Below are 25869 nucleotides of genomic sequence, written 5' to 3'. Positions count from 1 at the left end.
TGTATGTAGAAATCAGCCAGCACCGATTCCAAACCTCAGGGTCAGTGACGGCCTTGAACTGCGTGATATCGACGAAGGGCACAGGGTTGGTGTTGGTGCCGTATATAGATTATGTCTGGGTCCTGCGCACGTCATCAAAGAGCATCCCCAGAGATTGATTAATTATTAAGAATTATAAATAAATACATATAATAGCTACCGCACCTGTTGAAAATTTCCTAATGGTATTTTTAATTGCCAAAGAGGAATCTTAGGTAATTTTATGTAGTATTTTTTGTTTGAAATAGTTAATCTATGAATAAATAAACGAATATGAAGTTCATATGAACACAAATAAAAAAATTAAGAAAAATTCCTTAATTTTTGATTGAGAAGAATATAGAAATTAAAAATTTGCAGCTATTATATTTTTTTTAAACGTTTCAATTTTAAATCAACGTTTTAGTCAAGAGAACAAATCCAACACTTATAAGAGAGCATAATTTAAATAAATATTCAAACTTTTCGATATATTATATTAAATTTCTCGATAATTTTCGCGCGCGGAGAATTCAAATCGGTCATTGTATTTCCCCTTTCGGAAGAATGCTTTTCTTGTTTTTCTGTGTCTTTTGACAGCTCCATTAAATCCTCTAACTCGTCTTATATTATGCAATAAAAATGAATGCAGTTTTCATGACTATAAAGACAAAATTTCCCATTTTTTTTCTTGTTATTTTTGTAGAGTTCATTTTACAGATCTTGTTAAATATATAAAGCGAACAAGCTGCAAGCCGAATACTATAGTTGCATGGTGGTGCAGGAGAGGATATAAATTTATATCCCAAATTTTTTGCCATTCCTAACATAGAACAGATTCTCATAGAGACTTTAGCCTGTTGCCTTTTTATTCTACCTGATCATCAGTTGAGCCGAAGCCACGAAATGGACACAAGCATAAAAGAAAGAATTACTGACCGGAAATGGCAAGTTGATGCAAAAGAAGCTGATATCCAGAATTGTGTCTCAGGCGTTGCTCCAAGATTTGAAATAAGTGTGGTAAATAGGCACTCATATTATTTTAAAATTTAATAAGCTTGAAACAAAATATTTTTTCAGTGTCATTTAATCGCTGCATGGACTAGAGGTAAAATAATTTGAATTCTATAGCGTAACAATTTCCTCGATTTATCAATGTAGAGCTCAAAATCGACACATGCACCATTTGCCGGAACAACATCAATGATTACTGCATTTCATGTGAGGCTGAGGATGAACTGGTAGGGGTCAAGTGCTTGGTCGCCGTCGGTCACTGCCAAGTATGAAAATATTTCCTTTTCTTTTCATAAGACACGTCTGAATTTTCGAAATTTCCAGCATGCCTTCCATTTTCACTGCATCACGAGGTGGATCGTTAAATTCCGCGTGTGTCCCTTGGACGCCAAAAGATGGGGCTTTGCGAAGATTGGCAAGTGATTTTAGTACTTGGACCATGATTCAAACAAATGTACATTTTAGAAGCTTATACGCGTATACAAATAAAACAAGCAAGATATAAATTCGTCATATTCGCATTGCTTTATTTCACAACTCTACACGAGTATTATTATTGTCGAATTCACATATCAAATTCGATGCGTACAAAATATCCGTGTGTGGACGGTGCGTTTGTTTCCGTTCAATATATCGAAAGGCACTGCTTTCAAAAATTTAGTTTTAGACCCTGAGGAGATCCCGTCCGCTCAGGTCCCAGCAATAAGATATATATATATATATCACAAATCAGTACGTTGATAAACTGCGAAAAAAATTCGAATATCAGCGTAGATCGTCGATTCCAAAAGTCCTATCTATTCGTCCAACACAAACGCAGGTTCATCTTCCTTTCTGCCAGGGCAAATATTTTGGAGACAAACCCCTGGCAGAGGAGGATCAAAATGTCTTATGTACACAGATCTTCCTTCCGGCTTGAACAAAAAATTCGTCGTCGCTTAAGCTGCTGCAAAAACAGTCGTCTAGGCACTATACAACAATTACTTTATGGCTGCGCAGAGTTTTTTTGACGGGTTCGTTTCAATAATAACATATTTACATGCCGGACTCGGCGATGCCCTCGTCGTCTGCAACAAGACATGGTTCAAAGTCAAAAAAGAAAACGTGAAATTAGCTTAAAGAGGGTTGACACCCCCATGCTTTGATTAAGAGTGAGAAGTAACCGTGTTGTTTTATTTACAGGTAATTATGCAAAAAAGTACACAGGGATTGAAAAATTAGATTAAAAAAGTTACTCAAAATTTCTTTTTCTTACTTCCTCTCAATTTTTCCAGCAATTTCACAGACAAAGAGAAAATAAAAACATTATTTATCGGGCTCAAAATATATATAAAAGTGGACAAACAAAAATAAATAAACAAAAACGACAGGAGGAATATGTTTATTTGAATGTTTTTCTTTGAATTCACAAAAATGAGTATCATTTTCAAATAATTTACCTTATTTGTTGCATTCAATAAAATTGTTCTTAAGCACTTTGTCGAATATCAAAATATTTCCAGAGAGGTAAAATAGAAAAATATTTTTACTGTAAACATATTACAAGAATTAAAATGACGGCCATTCCAGGCTGCAAATAAATAATGCAATTCGTCATGAAAGTATATTCCTCTGTTTTGAGCTGCTGTTTCCTGAAACTAAAATATTTAATTCAAAACCAAACCAAAATGACGTTTTTAAAGTGCCCTAAGTCAAAGTGTAAAATAGCTACATAAAAAGTGTGTTAGTCGGCGGCCGGTGCATAATTTTTAAATGAAAGCCAGCGTGCAAGGGAAAGTTAGTTTTACACCAAGTTACCAACCATAAAGAACTAGAGCCCAGCAGCGATCGAGCGAAAGGTGTTGGAATGAGAGCCAGGGTTCGCACCAAAGGGAGGCTGTCATCTTGCCTTCTCCAACGAGGCGACTAGAGTCGTCCGACCTTTACCTTGGGTGAGAATACAGTCCAGGGTCAGTAAAACGCGGGGGCATTCCGTCACCGCCAGGATGGTAGGTTAATCAATCGGGAACCACAACACCTGATACCGCCCAAGACCCAAAATATTGGGCAACACATTTTCAACAGGCTCAAATATATAAAATAAATATGGAAAAAATACCAATTCCGATTATAATCAGAAAATCCATGTCCTCAAATAAATTTGTTGCCATTTATTTAGTCCCTTTGGAAAAAAACTCATAATTAAAAAATTTAAAATAATATCAAATGATCGCTGGAACTTTATAATCCTAGTTTATTATAGCTTTTAACAGAAAAATTTATTGTTTATTTACAGTCAGCTTAAAACCCCGTTTCCATGTAATTTCTGATTTTTTAATAATTAATTTTTAATTTATATTATTTATCTCATTCTAATTGAATAAAAAAATAATCATTTATTATTTTCTAGAAAATATAAAATTATATCAATTTTATTTTACGATATTTCGGCAGAAATTAAAATTAAAGCGCCAAATTGAAAAAGAGATGCCCTGTAAAATCCCAAGAAAAACCAAATGACAACATGGAGAAAGCAGCAATTTTACCGTCAAAGCCCTCGTTCTCGTGGATCTCCCTGGGCCCATAGTCGTTCTCCTTGCCCTCGAGCACGGCAAGTAGGCACTGGTGAATGCAGATGTACTGCTGCTCCGTCTGCACCATCCAAACGCGCTCCTTGCGCATGGCGTACACGATGCCAAAGATGTCCACCTCGGTGTCCTTTTTGATTTGCTGCAGGATGCGGTCGAGCGCGATGAACGTGCCCGAGCGGCCCACGCCGGCACTGCAGTGCACCACAATCGGCCGCTGGTCCGGCGGCACGCGCTCCCTGAACGCCCGTACGAACCGCACCAGCGTCTGCGGCGGGTCCGGAACACCGAAGTCGGGCCACGTCGAGAAGTGGAAGTGCTTGATCAGTCGGCTCGAGTCACCCTGAACAAAACGTGTAAATACATCTCAAAAACACTCTTATGTGTGTAGAGGTAAAATATCTCTGAGGTAATACTACTGCGAAGCAACAAGTGATAGAAAACTGCCAAACATTGAAGATAAGAGAATTGATTTTCATATTTAATTAATGCCTTGCCATTTAAAAGTTAAAAACACATTTTTTGTTTTATAAAACAAATTCAAACTTATTTTGCTTTAAACTTCGCTAGGAGTTGCTCAGTGGAATTTAGGGATTTAATTTTGTTTAAAAGAAACTAGACAAGTGACTCATTAATGTTTGTGTATAAAAAAAGACAAAAAAGACTTGATTACGAAACTTTCTAAGTATAAATATTAGCAAGAATTTTGCAATCAATTCAAGCGAGTTTTTCACTAGGCTTTATAATTTATTTATCCAAAAGTAAATTGTAGAAGAGCAAGGAAAGGAGATATTTACCCTGCACATGCGAAACTCTGCAATGTTCCAGTCCTGGTAGAGGCTCTCGTTGAGGATGGTGACCTGAATATCACCATAGTAGACAGGCTGCGTGTCGTAGGGCCAGTAGTGGTCGCACTTCTCGCGGCCCTTTTCGACACATCGCGTCAGCATGATGATGGCCTTGCTGTTGCTCTCCCAACAGGTGCGCCAGAAGTCGTCGCGCGTCGAGTGCAGCGGGCCCTGCGTGACGATGAACTCGCGCGGCGAGTTGTAACCGGGCACATAGTTGGCGTTTATGTAGTCGCTGCCGTCCTCGTCATCGTCCAACGGCTGCAGCTTGAAGCGCGAGTGGTCGTACGGTAGGATGTTGGTGAACCGGTTCTTTGGCCGGTTCACAGGCAGGTCGGCCGCCGTGCACGCCTGCTCGCGGCCCACATGCTTCAGCTCCTCAAATTCCTCACTGAACCGGAAGTCCGAATCGGCTGACATGATGCGGTAGTGCTCCGCAAATTCCTTAAGCTTCACGGGACGACTGAAACAGCGCCATTAGAAATTAAATATTATTTTTTTTTTTGTACAAGACTGAAACTTTTGTTAGGGTGATAAATAACCAAGAAAAACCACCACAAATTGACACTCTTGCGTCTTAAATTTACTCAAGGACAAAATTTTGAGCACATCAGGGCGTTTCTTCAGCACCCTGATGGCTTTCAAAGGGTCAAATGTTAACTAGAACACTTTCTGAAAATTCTTATCATCATGAATCCTTTTGATTAAAAAATAATGAGAAAAATCCAACCTGGTCTCCATGACGCTGTCAGGAAGCGACATGGCGTCGTTGTGCCTGGCCTCCAGGTTGTTGCACACATTCTTCTTCCTTCGCACGGCCATGACAGACATCAACACAACAAGCAGTACCAGCACGGGAATCGTGAAGCCGACGATCCAGGCCGTGTTGTCATTGTCTGCGACGTTGAAAATTAGATTTAAATCGTTACTGACCTGTGATGAAACAAACCTGTCTGAATGGCGAAGCTGTAGTGCGTGTCCGTGAACTTGTCTGGCGCGGTAAAAGCTCTGATTTTGACACTGTAAGTGGTTCCAGACTTGAGAGGGCCATTGCAGTAGCCCTTCCTGCTCTCACAATTGGTGTCCAAACCGATCGTGAAGTCCTCAACGGTCGAGTTTTGGAACGGGAAATACGGTTCCATCACCTGCGAGTAGTTTTTATTTCAATATAATATTCAAAGGAAAAAATGTGGCGACACGGACTGTTATAAATTGGGGTTAATTTGTTTTGAATTTTGTTCCTGTAAAGGACTGTGGATTTTTTGTTTTCAGCTACAATTGGTGAAATTCAGAGACAAGTTGGAATTTTAGAATGTGTAATTTTATTTTAAGTCCTCCTTTGAGTTTGTTTACCTGGTAGGGCGGCCACGAGTTGTAGGCCTGCACGTCCTTCCAGCTGGGCATCTCGAGGCCGGATGCGTTCTTGCTTGTATCTTCAGCTACGATAATGGCGTATGCAACAACCTCACCATTCTCCTCGGAGAAGTAGTTCTTGCGGAAGCGAATTTGGATGGAGCTGGAGGTGCGGCGCACCTCTGTTGGCACCACCTGACTGCCAGGCTTGGGCGGCGCTGAATTGAAAAATTATCTCGTCGGGATTTAAAGTAATATGTGGTTTGATCAGACTTACACAAAATAGGAGTCTTGGACTTGTTGATCACCTCAGGACCGTAGCCGACCCTGGTTTTCGCCTGGATTTTGAATAGGTACGTTTTACCGGGAATCAAATTGCGGATCACACCATGCAGCTCAGATGGCTGGAAGTGCTCCTCCTTTGTGTTCTTGGAACCCTGGAAGAACATTTTTCAGGTGTAAGGTGGGTATTTTTAAGATTTCCCTTATAGGAAAAAATTCTAAAATAAGTTGAATAACCTCCAGGCCGTAAGTTATTGTGTACTGCTGGATGACGCCATTGTGGTCACTTGGCGGCAGGTACCACTCAAACTCGATTTCCTTAGGTTTCACATGTACAGGGATAAACCTCTCAACCTGCGCGGCACAATTAAAAAAATCAGTTAGTACAAAGAGCAATTTATGAAACTTGTAAAAAGGAATTGTTATGCGTAGAGTCATTGAAGAACTCTAGTTACACGCTACTTGCCTTGTTGGGCACTGACTCCTGAGTGGAAAAGGTAGAGCTGACCGGCAGGGAGCGGCGCAGGGCGGACGACTCACTGCCAGAGCGTACAACCACGGTGAAGGTGTAGTTGCGATAGGGCTTCAGGCCAGAAAGGGTGATGCTAGTGTCCAGGGTTAAGTTTTGCAGCAGGTCGCCATCAAGGTTCAGGTACTGCACCTCGAAGCGGTTGTATTCGCCGTCTGGCTTGTCCCACATCAGGGTCACCTCTGTGTCCGTAACCCGCGACGCGTTGATCCAAGTGATCGGCTTTGGATCTGAACAAAGTGATTATAAATTTAATCAGAAGAATGCGAATAATTTTTGACAACGACTTAACGGCTCTATGAACCAGAGTAGAATTTACTCACAAAGTCTGTCCTGGCGCTGGAGGGGCAGGCTCTCAACACCGTCAGACACGGTCCAGACAGTGATGTTGTACAGTCTGCCGGGCACGAGGTCAGTGAAAGTGACCTTGGTCTCTGTGTCGTTGGCCGCCTTTTCCTTCAGCGGAATGTTCGGGTCGGAGAGCATGAAGCGATACGTGTCGAATCTCGATACCGACTTGGGTGTCTTCGTGTAGCGCAGCGTCAAAGCGTCGCTGATCTGCTGGTCGTTCACCACAACAATTTCCGTTTGAAGCAAAGGCACTGTGAATTTTATTATATTTCTTTATTATGGAACCAACAAAAGAAATTTGCTGAATAAGAATGAAACGCTCGTATAGGAGTGATTTGCTGAAATTTGTTTTAGCGTTACTATCTGGTGCTGCTAGAAGAGCCAGCTCCCAGACTTGCCTGTCCTGTTTAAGCTTTAGGAACTCTCTCGTGGGAGTTCCAGATATTTAACTAAACTTGAACTCTTTTGGCCGGTCTACGGCACCCAGAGCCAGAAATCCGTCTTTGATCTCGAGGTCGGAAGGCGGTGTCCTCGAACTCTGTCACTGTCGGACGGACAATGTCAAAATGCGGAGGTTTACTTTTTAAATGGATTACTTTAAGTTAACTTACTAAACTTAAGGTCGATCTCAAGCAATCATACCACTCCCTTTATAATTTGAACAATCGATCTTTTATTTGTCGGAAGGGCCACCCAGACCCCATTACGGCCTAGCTAACAATAATCCTCCTATCCCCGCTCACTGGCTCAAAGAGGGGTCGAGTTAAACAGGTGTTAGGGGGAAAGGTGAATGCTACAAGAATATAATTTAAACCCTGGAATTCAGATGTGCATTTGCAATTCCATATTTTTTTAAACTCAACATTAAAAAAATACAGACTATAGAAATATATACCAATAATTCTCTACTAGAATTTTGTTCTTCTTTACTCAAATCAAATGGGCGTCTTTAAATTAGAAAAAGTACAAAGTGGTGGATAGTTCAAATATCAAAACTATCCAAACCATCATTACCAGAACACTATTAATTTTTACTTAAGTTTAATAAGAAAATCACTCTGTAGTTGAGAGTTTTAAAGGACATAATTATTTAAAAAAACCTACTTGTCCTGGTGACAAATTCAGTGACATCACTGTTTTGTCCATGTGACGTGGTGTAGATGAGGAAGCTGTACTTGGCGCCGGGAATAAGCTCGCCAATCAGCACGCTGACTTTGCCATTGTTCTCGACCACATCTGACGTAGAAATGTTCTTGCTGCCTGCTATAGGCACTGAGCTCTCCTCATCGTTGTCCTCGTCTTCCTCAGGGTCGTTCAGCTCCTCCTCTAGCTTCCAGGCGATTGAGTAAAAGTCGATGCGGCCCTCGGGCTTGGGCCATGCAAGAGTCACGTTTACAGAGTCGATCAGAGACTCGATGTTTGACACCCCGTTAGGTTCTAATTATGAATTCATTTTAGCTTAGAGATTAACAAAAATATTAAAATATTGATGCTTACGGATTGTCTGGGTGACCTCTGGTGGATCAGTGCTCTCGACACCAAAGCTGGCGGTGTTGACCTGGATCAGGTACTTTTCTCCAGGGATCATGTCTATGATTTCAGTCTCGTTCTCCTTTACTGCCGGCAGCTTGTAGAACTTGCCATCGTCAGTTTGATGCCTGCAAATAACCGGATTTTTAACACTTAAAATACTGGCTTTTAATCTGAAGAATTACCTGATGATGTACTCTGAGAAGATTGAATCTTCAGGTGGCTGCCATTTTACCAAAACTGAGTTACTCGTCAGCTTTTCGATCGTCAAATTTCTTGGTGGTTGAGGATCTGTGGCAGAAAATTGGATTAGGGTTGTGAAATTTGGGCAACTAAAAATTTGTACTCACAGACGGCCTGGAAGTTGACGTGTGGCTCGCTCCTGAGGCCGTGGCTGATAGCGACGACCTGCAGGTGGTAACCGGCGCCTGGCTCGAGTCCGGTCAGCGACAGATTAGACGTGGAAGTAATGGTCTTGACGACGTGGCCTGTGTCGTTACGGCTGTAGGTCACCTCATATTCATCCTGCTTTGAGTTCACGTCTGATTTCCAGGAAATGTTGAGCCCAAAGTGCGTGGGCCGCAAATCTTCGATGATTGGCGATGAGGGCTCTTAAAAACAGCAATTTATTAATTAGGCAGCTAAGGAGGTGGAATTAGACTCACTCGTCGCTTGGTATATTGAGGTGCCGTTGCTCTCGACTTGATTGCTGATCGCGTGCACGGTGATGGAGTAATTGCGGCCCGGCAGGAGAGACTCTAGCCGAGAGCTTGTGTCCAGCACAATCATGTTGTTGGTGTCGCGGTCGCCATTGTTTGTGTCCACCTCGTGATAGCTTAACTGAAATTTCCGAAGATAGGATTTAGAAGGAATTTGGATTTATTTGACAACTTTTTTGATGGAAAAATGCCTCCAGATTGATTTTTTTTAACCAAAACATCTCGCTTTATTTTTTTTATCAAGAAATACGGGGTTTTACTACAAAGTTCTGGAGGTTTGGCGGTCTTAGATATGATCAAGACTTTTAAAGGAATCTCAGTCCTTATTTATATTACATTATACAATTTTGCTTTTTCCATAAAATTTGAAATTTAAAAAAATCTTTTAATGAACACTCAAATATTTTATAAATTAGATTGACATGCAGTAACCCTTTTTCAGTAAATTGACCAATTTGATCGTGGAAATGCGCCGAAAATAATAAAATGCCGTAAATTTGCTACAAAATTTATTAAATTTTTCTATGAATACTGCAAGCGATTAATATATTTAAAATTATTAAAGCCCCGATTTTATTTAAATTAACAGGAATATTAAATATCTTGAATATTTTTCAAAAAATAGAAATTAGACCAGAAAAACCCCACATTGAGCAACTTTTATGTTTTTGGGTAAATGTTCAAAGGCAAGTATGAAATCTTCAAGTGTAGCTTAGAATTATAAAATTAAACATTTCCTTCTCCTTTGAAGTCTAAATGAAAATTGGACGCACATAAAAAATCAACCGTCCAACATTCCCAACACTTTTTGGCATATTAATTACCTTGTATGAGTCTTGGTGGCTGGCCGGGTTTGGCGTCCACTTGATGATGACGTCACCGGTATCCTCATCGGTGCTCGAGCTGAGATGTATCACGCTGAGCGGGACTGCGGAGCAAATGTGTCAGTTTCTCGAGTGCCAAGAGGCGATAGAATTCTTACTCAGAGTGACGTTCGCCGTGGTGGGCCAGCTGGCAACCTTGCCGGACATAGTCTTAACGCTGACCTGGTACGTCTTGCCTGGCTCCAGGCCGTCGCGGAACTCAAGGATGCGCGGTGACTCTTTGCCTTTTATCACGGGCGCTGGTCGCCGCATGCCGTTCAACGAGATCTGGTACTTGTCAAACTCGCTGTGGAAACATGTTGATAAGCAAATTTGGCCCCCATCTCATTACCAAAGGGACGAATGCCTAATTGCTGATTTTAACTAATATTCGCAACTCAAAAGGAAACTTCTGTAATGCATGATATATTTATTATTACTAGTGGAAAACTTGAGCTAGTTTTCAAATGGACTCAATTAAAAAAAACAGGTGAAAATATAAAAAATTTGTTTTGGCTGGTAACAATTATTAAAACTACAGAGCATATAGGCAAAACAATTAAGAGAAAATTCAAGTTATACTCAGACTGTCATAAATGAAACACCGATCGATTTGTCTCACTGAACTGTGTCTATAAACCTTATTTCAGCTAAATGTTTCTTAAATTATTTTTCGGAAATTTCTTCAAAATCTCGTATTATTGCTATAATCATTAAATATAAAAAATCCAACGAAATTATTTTCCTATTCAGATTTTTTTATAACAATATTCTCACGTCTCTTCGTTTGGCCCTTCCCACACGACTCTGAAGGAGTTGTAGGTGATGCTGCCCTCCTCAAACGTAACGCTGAGCGGCCTCTCTGGCACAGTGCGGTATTGCGCGGTCGTCGGGATGGAGACCTCGCCCTCACTCATCGTCTGCACTGAAATGTTGTACGCCCGACCGGGCACGAGGTCTTTGAATGCCGCCTGCGCAGGGCCGGGAGGCTCTCCTTCGTCCTTGACGTACAGCACGCTCTCCCTGGCGTCCGATGGCTCGATCGAGACCTGAGAAGGAGGCCCAGGGTGAGTACCCGAGGTTGGTGTTGAAAAGGTTACCTTGTAGTAATCAAAAACGCCAGGCGGGAAGGGGGGCTGCCACAGCACGAGCAGGGTCGTCTCATTCCTGAACCAGACTATGAACTTTCCGGGCGTGTTCGGCTCTGCAGCAGCATTAATTAACTTCCAATCTCGAATCAGGGGAATTACAGGGACTTACTGGTGGTGAAGTTATGAGACGTGTACGCGATGCTCTCTTTTCCCTCGTAGACTGAGAAGAGCTGCACTTGGTAAGAGGCGCCAGAAGTGAGGTTCTGCAGAACGAACGGTGACACGCTGCTGTCATAAGTCTGGGCGCTGTTTCCGATTTCTGGCAAAGGAACAACCTGTTCCAAGACAAATTTGTTAAACTTCCACTTGCAGACCAAAACTAAGGTTTAAATTTGCTCTAGCTTTAAAGAGAAAATTTTGTTTTGAGCACAATCAGATTTTTCAGAATTGGCTCTTAATATCTAAAAGGATTTTATGCAGTTTTGCAATGCATCAAGGCCAAAGAGCTTTTTACCATGCTAGGCTTGAGAGGCACTTGAAGAAGATCATACTTGTAAAACACACTGTCAGATAAAATACCACTAATACCAGGGTTGGTGAATTAAATAATTATAATGTCCTCTCTGTTAAAATCAGGGTTCGCAAGTCAGTCCCATTTATACCAGCAAAATAGAGCAAATACGTCAAGTTTTTTCCACACTTAAAAAATTTCAGGTCAAAAGCTCAGGAGTGAACAAATATTTTCTTTTCTGTCACAAGTCTGGAGAAAAAATTTAATTTAACTTTAGCTTCTTAAAGTGCGCTAGAGTAAAAAATCTGGAGCTTGGAAGGTGGGATAAAACAATAATTTGCTCCTTACAATGCCATTTATTTATCAACATTGATTGATTTATTTAAAAAAGAACCCATCGCAAAATAAAAACACTAATCAGCTGAACAACAATTCTGGAGTGCTTCTTTTACTAAATTTGATGTTTATTTAAGTTTAAGGGTTTCTCATGGAGGAAATAGAATGCTACAATTTAATTGGAATTTATGTGAAACACACTTCTATAAGAGTGCAAAACATCTGAAAAACATTTTGGACCGTATTTTTGTCAGCAAATAAGCGAATTTAAGATATGAAGCGTACGCAAACTCCCTACAGTAAAAAACACTATTAAATTTTAACTGTTTTTTCTCGAGGGTCAAAACCAGCTGAAAAACGAATTAGAAGAGTTAAATTGTAATAAAAATACGTCTCCAGAGCAATTTGACGGCAGGCAAGTGGGCTCAATTAAAAGTTTGAATTGAATTTAAAGTGTAGATTGGACGTGGTCCACTTGCTCGATTCGACTGACCTTTAATTTGTAGCCCGAGTATCCGCCTTGCTTGGGCGGGCTCCAGTTGATCTTGGCCGTGTCACCGCTGACGACTGTGACCGACAAATTGGACGGCGGGTCGGGCGCTGAAACGCAAGTCACGTTCACGGTTTCATATTAAGAGTCATGCAAGGGGTTAATTACGCGTGGTGATGGACGCGCGCCAGGTCAGCAGGTCGTTGAAGGTGGAGTTGGTGTAGTAGAGTTTGAACGAGTAACGCGTGCCAGGCAAGCCGTTCTTGAAGGCGATCGTGTCGTTGCGGATGTCCTTTGAGGAGAAGGTCGCGTTCGTAGGGGGCAGCCCCCGCGGGGGGTCGTAGTCCAGACGGTAGATGCCGCCCTCCGAGCTTGGATTGCCCGGAATCTGGATCACCAGGTCTGTGCAAAGGGCCACCTAGAGGCAAAAAGGAAAAATGGAAATGTTAAACAAATCCGGTTGCGTACAAAAGCTTAGACTTGAATATGAAAAATTAGATAAATTTAAAATGAGCCCTTTTTATTTTAAATTTAGTGATTCAATCTTGTAATCTTTGTTTTATTTCTAATTGATTGGCATTTTTTTTAATCATTTAAACGCTCCAATGCATTCTAGGCGTGAAAAGGTCTAATTTTCCAGACCTTTTGCTTGGCGTCTCTGTAGGCATAAAATTAAATCTATTGTTCAAGAACCTAATTTCGCGGCAGCCAGTGCGTCTGGCAGCAAGTTGGTCGCTCTGACGGCAGTGTTTGTGCGAAAAGAGACGTCCGATTTATTCACTTGTTAGTCATCACTTTGAATAGCGGCTCAAGTGTATTTTTACGGCGCCAAGACGGGGTGGCGTTTTCTCAGAACACACATTTCGCAACCCACTAATCTCGAATTCAAAGCGATTCGAAGGGAAAACAAGCTGGCTCTCTCACTCAGCACCAAGCGGGAATTGTTAAATTTTAACAGCTGAAATTTACTCTACTAAATTTACGAAGAAAACATGCTGACACTGCAAGAATTATAGGGAAAAACTGGAACTTGTTGAAGAGAGAAACCTGGAATATTACTATTTTTTAAAAGATGTTGATTTGGGTTAGAAATCTGTAAAATTAAAATCATCTCAATTTTTTTTATTTTGACACCTTTAGCCTTCAATATTTAAATAAATGAACCAGGGCGATTAATAATTAGTCCAACGTTTTTTAATGACCATGTTGAATTTATCTTTCTTTCGGATGATCTGTTGGTTTGGAATTCAGAACGACTGGACGGATTGTTTGGGCTCAAGTGACAGAGCGAATTCTCTATCTGGACAACATGCTCGCTAGAGGCGGGCGCCTCTAAATTTAGTCGCAAACCAGGAAGCGCAGGGAAAACGGACGCGCGCGCGAATTTCTGCCGGATATTAACTGTTTTGACACATCGTGGGGCGCGACTTTTTCTCCCTTGCTTCATCCGCGAAGTATTAAAATTAGCCTCGCCGACCGAGATGATGAGACACGGGGTCGCACGCGCGTTTGTTTACACGCAACGACTCATGCTAGATGCGACACGACGATCGATTACAACATTGCATCACTTGGAGATGATCCTCAAATTTGTGAATGCGTTAGAAAGGTGTAAATTAATTTTTATTTAGGTATTGATGCAAAAACCAAGCATTAATTTTTATTTTTTACTAAACACATTGAAAAATTAACCAATAAAAAGCTACTTTTTTATGTTACTATGATTTATTTGACTAAAATCAACTTTTATAAATTATTTTCTACCTATAAAATTATTTTGAAATGATTGAGCAACAGGTTAACAAGGGAAAAATTAACCAAAATTAAATCTAAAATTTACAGCCCTTATTTTCATCTACTGGCAATATAAAAAAATAATTGATCAGAAAGGAATTTCAATTTGTATTTATTTATTGAAACATAATTTCAGCAAAGAAAACTTGACAAATATTTACTTTTTCAAATATTTCTTAGTATTTACATGAATATTTTCAATTTGCTTCGCAATCTAAATTAATTTTGTTTTGAAATATATTTTCGTGACATCAAATATCAAATTTGCTTTAATGAACTGCTAGGTACTATGATTATTAAAAGGGGAAATTATTTTATAAATAAAAAACTCCTAACTATTTTATGCACTAGTAAAAAAAACTCAGAATCGATTTCATCATCGCGGGGTTCACTTTCGCGCGGAGAGATCAGCCCGATTCGTCCTTCCACGTCCGGTCGGTACTGATTGGCATGGACGACGCGGCACAATTACAATTTGCATTTTTTTTTCGCCATGTCGAGCGAGAGGATGCACAATTAAAGAGCAGGCTGGGGCATTCCTCTCGGCTGTGCACGCACCCACCCACGCGAACAAAGCGCGATGGAACAAAGAGAGGGTTCATTATTGGCCCGGCGCACGGCAGGCGGATCCATGATTTTTTCCTCTTTGTTTTCATTTGCATGCGACGGGTGGTCGGGAATCGCACGTACAATCGAAAGACTTTAAATCTACCTGTTGCTAACCACGCGAACGCACTCTGCATTTGTATCATTTGAAATGGTTTTTTATTTAAAAAAATTCAGAGTCAACGTCCCAAACATTTATTTCTGGTAATTAAATAAGAACAGGAAACTGTTAATTCTCACAAATTATACACAAAAGTTTTTACGCATTCACGGCACAACTATTAACTGTGCTCTGAATTTTCCGCTTACTCAGTTTCGCGCGTCAGTCGGCACACAAATGGACGCGGACAAACGGACGAGTCGTGCATTTGGAAATTTATAACTGGACGTGACTTCACTGTGCAAGGCACGAAACTTTTCTTTCTCTTTTTCTTCTCGTTGGTGCAGGCCGCCGCTGCGCTAAATAATAATGAACGGCAAACTGGGACGCCGAGCCACAACTCGCCCAGCTCTCAGGTACAAACCAACCAACGCTCAGGCAAGAAAATAAAATCTCGAGAGCTGCAAAAAACACGTAATGATGAATAAGCGAGTTTTGTATACTCATGAGAAAATGTGACTTTCAGAGATTATCTCTGCGCGGTAGATGCAACAATTATTCCAGGAACAACTTCAATTTCCGAGGCGTGCATACAGCAAAGGTCAAGAAAAATAAACAAGAGATAATAATGTTTTTTAAATGCAAAGCAAGACAAAATAAACCATCTCATCAGTGGAAAATGCAAGAGGAATATTTGTTAAAAAAAACTAAAACAATACGACTGACATTTATTTATTGATATACAACTTTTAGATTAAAGAAGACGAATAATTGCCTGAATTCTAGTATGAGCCCGGCATGACGACAAAAATTATTGTTCATACTTCGCTGACGTCTGTGAAGAGAAACAAAAAGTGGCGAGGGAAAAAAGTGGAAAATAGACACGTGTTTGGTTCCGTGGCCTGAGAATTGGATGTGAAATAATGAAAGAAAAAGGGGGCCTTGCGTAAGTGCTGACGTACGCGGGGCAAAAACGGGCGATTGTCCTCTAGGGTTGAAAAATAAATGTTTTACGTCGAGTGCGATGACTTCATTTCATTTGCTCGATGAGAGCGAGTGAAATCGAGTTGGAAAACCGCAAAAACATGTTCTTGTGTGAATTTTGCCACCTCAAAACGCAGCAATAGTTCAACAAGGTTGCCTTTTTCCACTGACGGGTAGAAAGCGGCGCGTATTAAGACATTTTTTTAGACCCAATTGAATGTGAGAATGAGAACCCCCTCGGCTGGAAATGATTTCCAAACTAACTTATTGAATATTACCTTTTTTTAAACCTTAACAAATGTTGTCATCGTTGTATCAGCAAGATAAATATTTTTAATAAGATTTGTTTGTTTAATTTTTAATCAGGAAATAATTGTTTAAAGTAAAGCTTTACAGAAAATTTGTGAAACCCCTTTTTACCTTAGTTTGAAATACTATCTAAAAATTATGAAAGAGCTAAATTTATCCAAGGTTGCGCTGTGTAAATATTTGTGAAAATTAGCTCAAAAGTTTCATGCTAATCTAGCGGTGAGCACTGTCTACTTATCGGAAATCATGATTTATTTCGCGAGAGGTGAAATTTAGCTCATTATCATTTACAAACTGTTTAATTTTTCGAGATATTTTCCAAAACCAAAATTTAGCTGTTCCCCGGTCATGATTTGACTATCGCGCATAAAGACAAACTGTTGCTAAATTTCACAATTAATAAACTCAAAGAACTATGTGCTACTTGCTATTGTCAACAATACAAATTGTTCTTAATTGCTGGCCTGTAAAGCTCTACTTTAAGTCTCTCTTAAAAAATGCAAAATCTTACTTAGATATCTTAAAGATTTATTTATTTTGCAGGAATGTAGCGTTTCACAAACTTAATTGCAGGAGCCGTGCTTCCCGGTGGTAAAATTCAATTGGCAACACGTTATAATTCGGAGGTCCTCAGCCGCGCGGTTTCACCGCAATTGTCTGCGTTTTTGGCCAAATTACGAGCATTTGCGTGCAGTGGCAATTAAAATTTCTTTAACATCGCGCTGGAAAAGAGCAATAAACGCAATTGCGCGAGAATAATTGCACGCGCGAGGCGAAATTCGATCCTGCCATTGCTCTATTTTTACTCTGGTGATCGCAGCAGGCCGTGTTTCACACTCGATCGGTGCGGCGTGGCGCAACACCCAACCGACAACAATCATAATTCGAGCTGCTTGCTGATTACGTTGCTCATAGGGCACAATCGACGCGCTGATTGCACGAGAGATGAAAATTCGAAATAAAGTACGCAGCGAGTGACTTTCTAATTCCGCCCGAGCGTCGATAACGGCCCCCGGCACGCACGTCGAAATTCAACACGAATAATGTTTTAATAAATTAGTTTTTTCATTAGAAATACGCATAATTTTGCATACAATCAAAATATAACTCACGATTGAATAAAAAATCGGATCTTCAGCTGAGATTAAAAATTTTGTACCGCCGTGAGATCGTAGTCCACAAACCGATATCAAGGTTTCCGGGAAATCAAATAATATTTCGAAAGTTTTATGTGTATATAGCTCTACACTCAGATTGGGTTCATCATAAAAATTTAAAGCTCGCCATTAGATCAAAGCCCATCCCATAACCGATCTCAATTTTCAGTCTCAACTGAGATCCTAATACTCAATCTCATGGTGAGGATTATTAATTTTGAGTGCATTTATTTGTTCTAACGACCGTCGCGCCTCTGTTGGGCGTCTATACTCCAGAAGCGAAGGGGGAGCATGGTGTGTGACGTGTGTCTTACAGCAAATAATGATTTACTTTGAAAGACAAGCGGCATTTATTTCTTTTATCCTCTCGCTTGCTTCGTCGGACTGCTGAGTCGGGTGCCAAGGCGGTAGAAAAATCTAAACAAAACAGCGGATGAGGAAAACCAACTCAAACTTTGGCCAAACGCCATCTGAAATCAACAAATCTGCCTAGACGTTCGCGTGCGAAAGAAACAGTTCCTGGACTGGAAGATAAATCGATTTTTTTTAAATTTAAGTTTCTAAAATTTCCGGTTTTCAGTTGATTGACAACTGGTGGCCAGGTTTTTTGGGAGTTTGTACGCGGACAATGAAAGTTGGCGCGTGATCGAGTTGTGAGCCGCGAGTGAAAGTCGAAAACGCGTTACGGCCAATCGGAATAAAAAAATACACACTCGGCCGGAGGAAGAATCAAAGGCGAATTTCTACTCTGCGCTGAACGCGGCAGCTCTGGTTTTTGGCCACGATTTGTGCGAATTCACGGCCAAGTTGCGGCGAGGCATAAAAAATATTGTTGCGCCTATATCAAGAGACAATCGCCGGAAATCAACGACGAGCGGCTGCGGAAACGACCCCGACGAGACGAAGAACTTGGACTAAAATAATCAAAATTATGTTATGTCGGCCTTTGCAGACAAAATTTCCCTTTCAGCGCTTAATAAATTGAAGATGACATTGCAGTTTTACCTAGAATTACGCTTGGACCAATTATAAATGACCAATTTAGAGAAACATCCGTAGATGGAATTGGGAATTTTCTATTTGCCTGTATAGAGTCAGATAGTTGCGAATATAAATTATAGTTTGTTTAGAAATTAGCTCAAACATGTTTTTGTCAAAGATAGCCAAATTTAAAGAGTTCCATCCAAGGTTTGGAGAACACCAAATTCCAGTATAAAGAATATACGTTTTGGCCTCCAGCGTCTGCACACTAAAGATTCGTCAGAGTGGAACAAGTCGGTCAATTTATTGTGAACAATCAAAAGCCACACGTTTCGACGTCTTGAAGGCTGTGTGTCGCCGCCGCAGCCACCTTAATTGATGGAGAAATGACACGAAAATCACTGCAAGGCAGGTGAAAGGTAAACATGCACGCGACGCCGAAAAATTTTCTTTACAAAGACGAAGAATCGCTGGAGCGAAATTTCGTTTCTGTCGTTTCGCTTGCTTGAAGCCAAAGGAGCCGACGTGCAGAGGCAGAGCATATATTATGTAATTACAAACGTCGACGCCGGCGGCCAAACATTGCTGTGGAATGGATATTTGCGACACACACTCGTAGCTTTCCTCGCGCGGCCAAATTGACCAGAGCTGCTCGAAAATTGCGCAGATTACCTCGGTGAGAAAGAAGACTTTCGGCTTTTTTAGATTGACCTTTCAACTGCGACACGGATGCCAAGGTACGATTGTTCTTTCTCTGGAATTAAATCCAAAAGAGGAAAACGAGCGGTGCTGAAAGATTTAAAATGAAATTTTAATCGTGAGAATTGCGACAGTGACCCCACTTGCTCCAAGAAGGAGCGATGATGTCAGAAAAGCAGCTGCTGATTCAAAGCTGTTTTTGTGTGTCTGCGCAGAAATTTTGATGAGTAACAACACGTTGATCGTATTATAAAATATAGCAGGAAGTTTTATGGGAGCTAATTATCAACAACATATAATTTTAATGTGCCTTGCAATGAGAGATTAATAGTAAATATTATTTAAAATAAACTAATATAATATAATAACTGTTTGGGAAGCTGTCAATTTGTTTAGGGGGATTTCTTTAAATTACGGAAGGTTAGATCTGCGAAAATTTAGAAATCAATTTTGTCGAATTTAAATATTAAAGGTAATTTTTTCACTATTCAAGCGCACCAATTTGGTACAAGACATTAAATTTAATCCTGTAACAGAATCAATGAGTAGTAAATATTTTTCGGCAACTTTTAATGGTAAGACTGGAAGCAGTTGCCTCGTGATTTTAAAGAGCTCGAGACACATATATAGAGTGAAAGTTAAAAAATGACTTGTCTTTTCCTTAAATTAATATTTTTTTATATTTTTGCAACGCTTTTTTGTGTTGACAAGATTATTTTGCATACATTTTAGTAGCTGGGCAAAGTCAACTGATTTGGCTGCATTTGTATTGATAAAAAGCATATCTTTTCTGTAAATTCAGCGAGTTAGATTTTTAAACCAGCACAGAATCGTTTACCTTCGCAGCGGTAAAACGCTTTTCGAAAGGATGAAACGCGCAATTAAACTGTTAGAATACCGACGAGGATAGCGTGGGACGAACAATCACGCGTCGGTGTGTCCGCGGCCACTCCTTCCGCGCGGCCGGTGCGATAGATTGATTATTCATGTCCGATAGTTGTATAATTGCGCTCGAAACGCGCAAGATTAATTGCATGGCGCGGAAAAGAGCAGTTTTATTGCCGCGAGAGGAAAGGAGATGCAGAGAGAAAGAGAATGACACACATTTAGATGCACAATCACCACCACAGCATCATGCTGTGCGCTTTTCGTTCAAAAGTCATTCGGGAATTTCCCAGCCTCAGAATGACAATCGAAACTCGTTTCGAGTGATTCGTTTTCGTCGCCCGTCATGAAGATCTCCTTGTTCGCCACTCACTGAATCGGAAAATTGACAGTTAACTGTTTTAAAAAAAAAACATAAAAGATTTTGTTTTTTGATTTTATTCTTCAAAAACTCAAGATTACACACAAAAGTTGTCTATTTTTTTGTTACTTTTTCCAATCCAAGTCTTGTTTTGGTTTGTATATTCAATGAACAGTAAACGACATGATGAACTAATGTAGTAATGAATGAAAGATTAGAATTCTTTGTATATCAACGAGTAGAAAATTATCAGGTCACATTTTTGTTTTTAATAGGAAAATAAAATTACAAATTTTTTATAAAAAGAAGTCTCATGCAAACTGGAGATTTTAATTAAATATTTATCATGTTAAAAATTATGCTAATAATCTAAATTATATTTTAAAAATTTTTATTTTAGAGTTTGTTCTTTGTCCATTGCGAGGCCGACCGACACCGACAATTGATCCAACGATTGAAAGGGAACAATGATTTTGCTGCAGTGCGCACGGACAAACTGATTCATTTCCGATCGAGTTTCGCAATTGGCCCGCATTCGAAGTGAAACACGCCCGGCGTTATCATAAAATTGATGAGCCACTAACACAGTAACCTTGCTTCCTCTGCTCTCGACGGACGCGGGAACAAACCTTACAAGAGCTGCGCTGCACAAATCGCACACTCGAAAACTCGCACAAGTGCCTCTGTGCAGCAAAAGTCGTTCTGCCGTAACGAGATATATTCTCGCGCAACTAACTCTCTCGCATAAAATTAATCCGTCTACTTACATCTCGTCGACACGCTGATAACTGAATAATCCAATTGCAGCGCGTGCGAATCTCGAATTCACTCCCGAGAAGTGTGCCGCTCGCGATTTATTAGACGCACGAACCGACACTTTCGTGGAGTGTGATTCTTGGTTTCACCATTTCTGCTAAATTTGTGCGTGATGACTGTTAAAAATGCAATCTGTTACCAACTGATTGTGAGTAAGGATATAGTATGGTCAATAATACTATCCTTGCGACTGACAATGAGAGTGAGACATTATTAAAGTGGATCAGTACTGAAAACTTCTGGCAAATAATTCTTACTTTTACATAAAATATGCCTCGAAAATTGGGAAACAAAATTCCCAGGATGCCTTTATTTTAATTTAAACTAAAGAACTCGATCGGCTCCAAAGTTTGCATGCTCATTAAGTTACAATCCCTGTTGAAAATCATGATTTATTCTGCCAGGAAGTATATAATATATACCACATCCAAAACAGAAAATATAATTTGGTTACCCTACATACATGATTCTCACACTGTTGGATATAAGATCGCAACGCGAGGAATCTAAATCAAGCGAAAAAAATCACTTACAAGCCGTTGAATTTTTAAGATACTTGGAAAAATCTGAAATTTTACCACTTCTATGTCTGTTAATTCTTATTTCGGTTTTAACTCTATACTAATATTAGGATTATTTCATGAATCGGTAACAATGATTTTCCGGGGTGTAGCAGATTGCGACCAAGGATGACCTCGGATAAATAGTTGTTAACTAAATCAAAACGATGCACTTAATGAACGTCCTTGACCGACACTCGTTATCAAAAATCGAAAAACATTAGATATTCCGTGCAGCGATTGAGTAATTTCGTCAATTTAATTTTATCAAAAAGTATATTTCTGTTTTTTTACTTTTCTACGTTGGAAGGAATCCAGTTCCAAAATATTGAGCAACCCTTTTTCGTCGAGGTTTGGAATTAATAGGTCCAATTAAATTTTCTCAGATGCAACTACGATTAATTTCCGAATGTTCTGAAGTTGATTTTGAGTAGAATTGTTTTTTGTTTTCTTTTTGTTTTATCTAGCAAGGGTTTCTTTAGTAATTAGCATGTCAACGTTTTTATTTCATCATTTTTCAAGATTGCTTCACAAAAACAGCAAAACTCAAATATTCTCTTTCTACATTTTTAAAAACAGTAACTTCTAAAAGGATAGACAGTTTTCCAGGTAAATAAAAAAAATCGATTTTCTACATTAAGAATTAATATTAACAAATTGTTTAAAAGCAATTTTGCAAAATCAGAATTGCTTCGATTGGAGGGATGAGGCGAGCAGCAAGGCTGGCGCTATAAACGGATGCTGCCTGCCCGTTGCCGCGCAACGATTCCGTCGACCTTATAAGGCAGATCGTCAGGAGTGGGGGAGGGGGAGCCAGGTAAGGAGACGAGAAAAAGATAAAAAGAGTGCTGCTGGAGGAGTGAAAAAGCCGCGTCCCAAGGTCAAGAGGACTGCACGAGAGGGCCCTTTTCTTGCCTCCCCGCCGCATTTTGCTGCGGCGCCGAAAACGATCGTGCGAATCTGGTTCGAAAAACGGCGGATGGAAATCGGAGAAGAAGGCTCACTCGGTGTTATTGTTGTTGTAATAACTGTTCACGCGCCGGCCGCACCGGCCGTGCAGCTTGCCTGCTAACAGTTATAACACACTGAGTGTCGGCCCGACCGAACTCAAAACAAATAACATCAAATTATTATTCGTCACGCGAAAAAAATTTCGTGACCTGATCATGTTTTCCATGATCGTTGCTAACTGGAAAGTGAGTTATTTGAATTTAAAAATGTTTTCTCGTGTTTTGAAAGAGCGAAACAAATTCATTTCGTTGGGAACTAAATTTTCTGCTGAAACTTTTTATTTGTTTACACTCTAGAATAAGAATTTTTAAATTCTTGTAAACATCTCTGAAGCAAATTGTTTGTTTTTCATTCATTTGTAGGCTTAAAAGATTTCTTCATTCTGCAACTCATGTTGCCACTGTAAAATTAAAACTTCCGAGTTTGCTGTTTTTTTAAAAACATATTTTTTGTTTCAGAAGTGGAAAATCTTGATTTAAAACTTGGTTCAGTGGCTTCAGGATAGTAATACTAATAATTAGTGATTTCTTATGTCTTAAATAACCAAGTATTATTTACTAAAAGATATTGTTTTCGTCGAACGAAAATCAAGCAAATTCTGAAAAAAAAATGCTTAGACCAAGGCAAAATCATTCATCTGAATTTGCCTAAAAATCGTAGGATAACGTCAGAGAGAGGAGTTTCTCGACCTCCGCGCACGTGCACGCAATTTCCTCGTTTGATTCTCGCACTCGGCGCGGTCGTTCGAATGAAAAAGACAGACAAGCTGCATGAAGCGGCAAGTAAATTGCGTTGCTCAACACACGCTTTATGCATATTTGGATTGGATCGCCACTCGAGTGGTGTCAGTTCTGCTGCTCGGAATGCGTGAGAAAACTTATTTATTTTCAACACCCCGCAGCTCGTTTTTTACTCTCCTCCTCTCCCGCCCCGATAATAAATTAGGGTTCGCCTCGTAAGCCGAAAGCGGTTTCCAATTGTTCCACTGCCAGCTCTCTAGACCACATTATTTATTTTGTTGAGCCGAGGGAACGACTCCAGTATTCTTCCTACTTGTCTGTATCATCAAAACGCTGTCCAGGTTCAATTTCAAGAGTTAATCCTGAAGGGAAGCAGGAATTCTGACTCCAGAAATAGTTATTTTTAAATTAGCAACTTGACTTTTGAATGAAACTCTGTTCTTCCAATTATTTTAAGTCTAAAATCACACTCGACTGTCGGAGTCGAAGTACAGTGCGTAGTAATTTTAAAAAATCCTACTAAATTAAAAACGTTCCTTCCCGACACGTAAATTACAATTTGGTTTTCGACCAAGACACTTGCTTCAACCCCTAAACCAACGTTGATTCTACTTATCTATATGGTATAAAAAATAACGCGTCTTTCGCACGAGGAATGAGTTTAATTTTTTGTCACAACTCACTGGCGTGCGAATGCAACTTGTGATCTGGCTTTGATTCAAGTGAGAATGGTCATTATTTATTTTCATGTATTGCTTGCTCGCTTCGGTGGTTTTCAAACCATTTACACTGCGTTTTCCACGCGTCGCTTATCATCAGGTGTAATTTTGCTTATCTGCGGAGAAAGTGGAGCAATGAGGAAGCGTTTTCGCACAGGGCACACCTCCTCCGCGTTCACAATCTAATCAGATCGCGCATTGAAACAGATTCCTTTTCTTATCACCAGTAATCAAACACTAGTCAACAGATGAAATTTAATTGTTCCGTAATCAGTAAAAGTTTATATTTATTGTGCTCCTTCCAGACAAATTGTTTTATGACTTGTTTAGAGATATAAACACTCATTTAAAAAATTGTAGTTTACGGTTACGTTTGATAAAGCTTGATACTGGCAAATATCACGTAAATTTCATTCGGGAAAACATTCAAAACCGCTTCATTCGTTTAATGTTCACATAAATTTTCTTTCGCAATATAATGCAGTTAAAACCCAAACCCAGTTCTTACTACATATCTGACAAAATTTATATTATGATATAGTTTGCAAAGGACATTAAAATTTCACTCACTTAAGGATTTTAAGTCACCTAATAAGATTTTTCACTCGAAATCCTGTCCTGATCTTAACATTCAATCCGATTTTGTTTTCTTTTCCCAACAAAAACTCTTCGAAAATAAAATGGTAAAAAACTTCACGAAAATTTTTACAAAAATCAGTATTTTGAAACTTTTACGTTTAGTTAGCGGAATTTCTAGTTGTTGGTTTTGTGCTGAGTAAAAGACACCAGCGGCCTTGTCCAAATTGCCGACTTTGCAACTAAAAGCAGCGGCACTGCTCCCAGATTTCGATGTAGAGGCATTAATTGTGAAGGAAGTCGTCGTGAGATTCACGGCTTTCCAAGGTTTTTCGCGTCAAAACACTTGGCGCAGGTTCACACAAGCATGCCCATTATCAGGGGCAACGAACCGAAAAGAAGAGGGTCAGTGCTAATTAAGCGTTTGGTGCGGACTAATTCGTCGGAGCAAACAAAACTACGTATATATGAGTAATTAACATCAATGAGATTTAACTTCATATTCATGCACGCTTGAACTTTCTCTGGCCGGCTTTTGCTCCGAAAAAACTCGTCCCCCGCGAGCATTTCACTATTCGCAGTTACGCTGCAATGTCCTCAATTTCAACGACGATGAAGGAGAGAGAATGAAAAATATTCACCTGCGTCAGGGCAGCCAGGGTCCAAAAAATGCAGCACGATGAAGCGCGCATCCTGCGTCCTTGAAGCTGACAATGAAGCGAGACTATAAGGCTCTTCTCGTGATCATTTTTCACAGCTGGACACTACCGCTGTCCGATACCGGACACCAACTATGGCTTGCACTCGACTCGATTCGGCTTAACGCAAGAGGTGCAGTTCGCTTGCGGACAGTCTCACCACATGACTGAATGACTGAATGAGACGAGACGCGTTGGCTACGATTCGACGATTGACAGCGGCTCGAGGGGAGTAGCACTAAACGAAAAATAGAGGCAGGCATACACGTTCACACCACTGCCAGAGACCAGAAACAAGAGGACTAAACAAAACGCAAAGTGACAGGCGCGACTCCTCTTCAGCTCTTCGTCCAACAGGTGGAGAAGGGGAA

General features: G+C 40.0%; 2 protein-coding genes across 3 annotated transcripts; one reads left to right on the top strand and one right to left on the bottom strand.

The window, feature by feature from the left end:
• Window positions 1–906: 906 nt before the first annotated feature.
• On the top strand, window positions 907–1974 carry LOC135935012 (uncharacterized). The gene is made up of 4 exons (XM_065477046.1): window positions 907–1038; window positions 1099–1126; window positions 1180–1298; window positions 1357–1974. Exons 1-4 carry the CDS (start codon window positions 925–927, stop codon window positions 1453–1455), a joined length of 360 nt encoding a protein of 119 aa, XP_065333118.1. The 5' UTR covers window positions 907–924; the 3' UTR covers window positions 1456–1974.
• Ptp10D (Protein tyrosine phosphatase 10D) lies at window positions 1535–25785 on the bottom strand. Of its 2 annotated transcripts, XR_010574165.1 has the most exons (24): window positions 25442–25785; window positions 12671–12920; window positions 12506–12612; window positions 11335–11500; window positions 11175–11278; window positions 10852–11123; window positions 10194–10381; window positions 10036–10139; window positions 9158–9332; window positions 8843–9103; window positions 8678–8783; window positions 8460–8620; window positions 8067–8399; window positions 6935–7213; window positions 6549–6841; window positions 6320–6436; window positions 6078–6237; window positions 5801–6018; window positions 5397–5592; window positions 5178–5343; window positions 4397–4910; window positions 3558–3942; window positions 2834–2958; window positions 1535–2099 (listed from the first exon to the last, which is right to left on the bottom strand). XR_010574165.1 is itself a non-coding variant. In XM_065477042.1 (23 exons), exons 1-23 carry the CDS (start codon window positions 25490–25492, stop codon window positions 2068–2070), a joined length of 4638 nt encoding a protein of 1545 aa, XP_065333114.1. In that variant the 5' UTR covers window positions 25493–25785; the 3' UTR covers window positions 1535–2067. The 2 variants fall into 2 exon arrangements, 1 of the variants encoding a protein (XP_065333114.1); XM_065477042.1 differs by lacking the exon at window positions 2834–2958.
• Window positions 25786–25869: the final 84 nt, after the last annotated feature.

The sequence above is a fragment of the Cloeon dipterum genome, chromosome 2 (assembly GCF_949628265.1).
Source record: "Cloeon dipterum chromosome 2, ieCloDipt1.1, whole genome shotgun sequence".
Lineage (NCBI taxonomy): Eukaryota > Metazoa > Arthropoda > Insecta > Ephemeroptera > Baetidae > Cloeon > Cloeon dipterum.
Note: the sequence above shows the minus strand (reverse complement) of the source record. Positions and strands in the feature narration are given on the sequence as shown.

What these genes read in the sequence shown, in the direction of transcription:
- Ptp10D (XM_065477042.1), bottom strand. Translation starts at nt 25,492, where the DNA reads ATGCGCGCTTCATCGTGCTGCATTTTTTGGACCCTGGCTGCCCTGACG. An exon ending in CACGGCGAACGTCACTCTGA is followed by an intron (nt 10,140 to 10,193) that starts GTAAGAATTCTA and finishes TTTGCTCCGCAG; the next exon opens with TCCCGCTCAGCGTGATACAT. An exon ending in CGTCAACTTCCAGGCCGTCT is followed by an intron (nt 8,784 to 8,842) that starts GTGAGTACAAAT and finishes TTTCTGCCACAG; the next exon opens with ATCCTCAACCACCAAGAAAT.
- LOC135935012 (XM_065477046.1), top strand. Translation starts at nt 925, where the DNA reads ATGGACACAAGCATAAAAGAAAGAATTACTGACCGGAAATGGCAAGTT. An exon ending in CAAGATTTGAAATAAGTGTG is followed by an intron (nt 1,039 to 1,098) that starts GTAAATAGGCAC and finishes ATATTTTTTCAG; the next exon opens with TGTCATTTAATCGCTGCATG. An exon ending in TCGCCGTCGGTCACTGCCAA is followed by an intron (nt 1,299 to 1,356) that starts GTATGAAAATAT and finishes CGAAATTTCCAG; the next exon opens with CATGCCTTCCATTTTCACTG.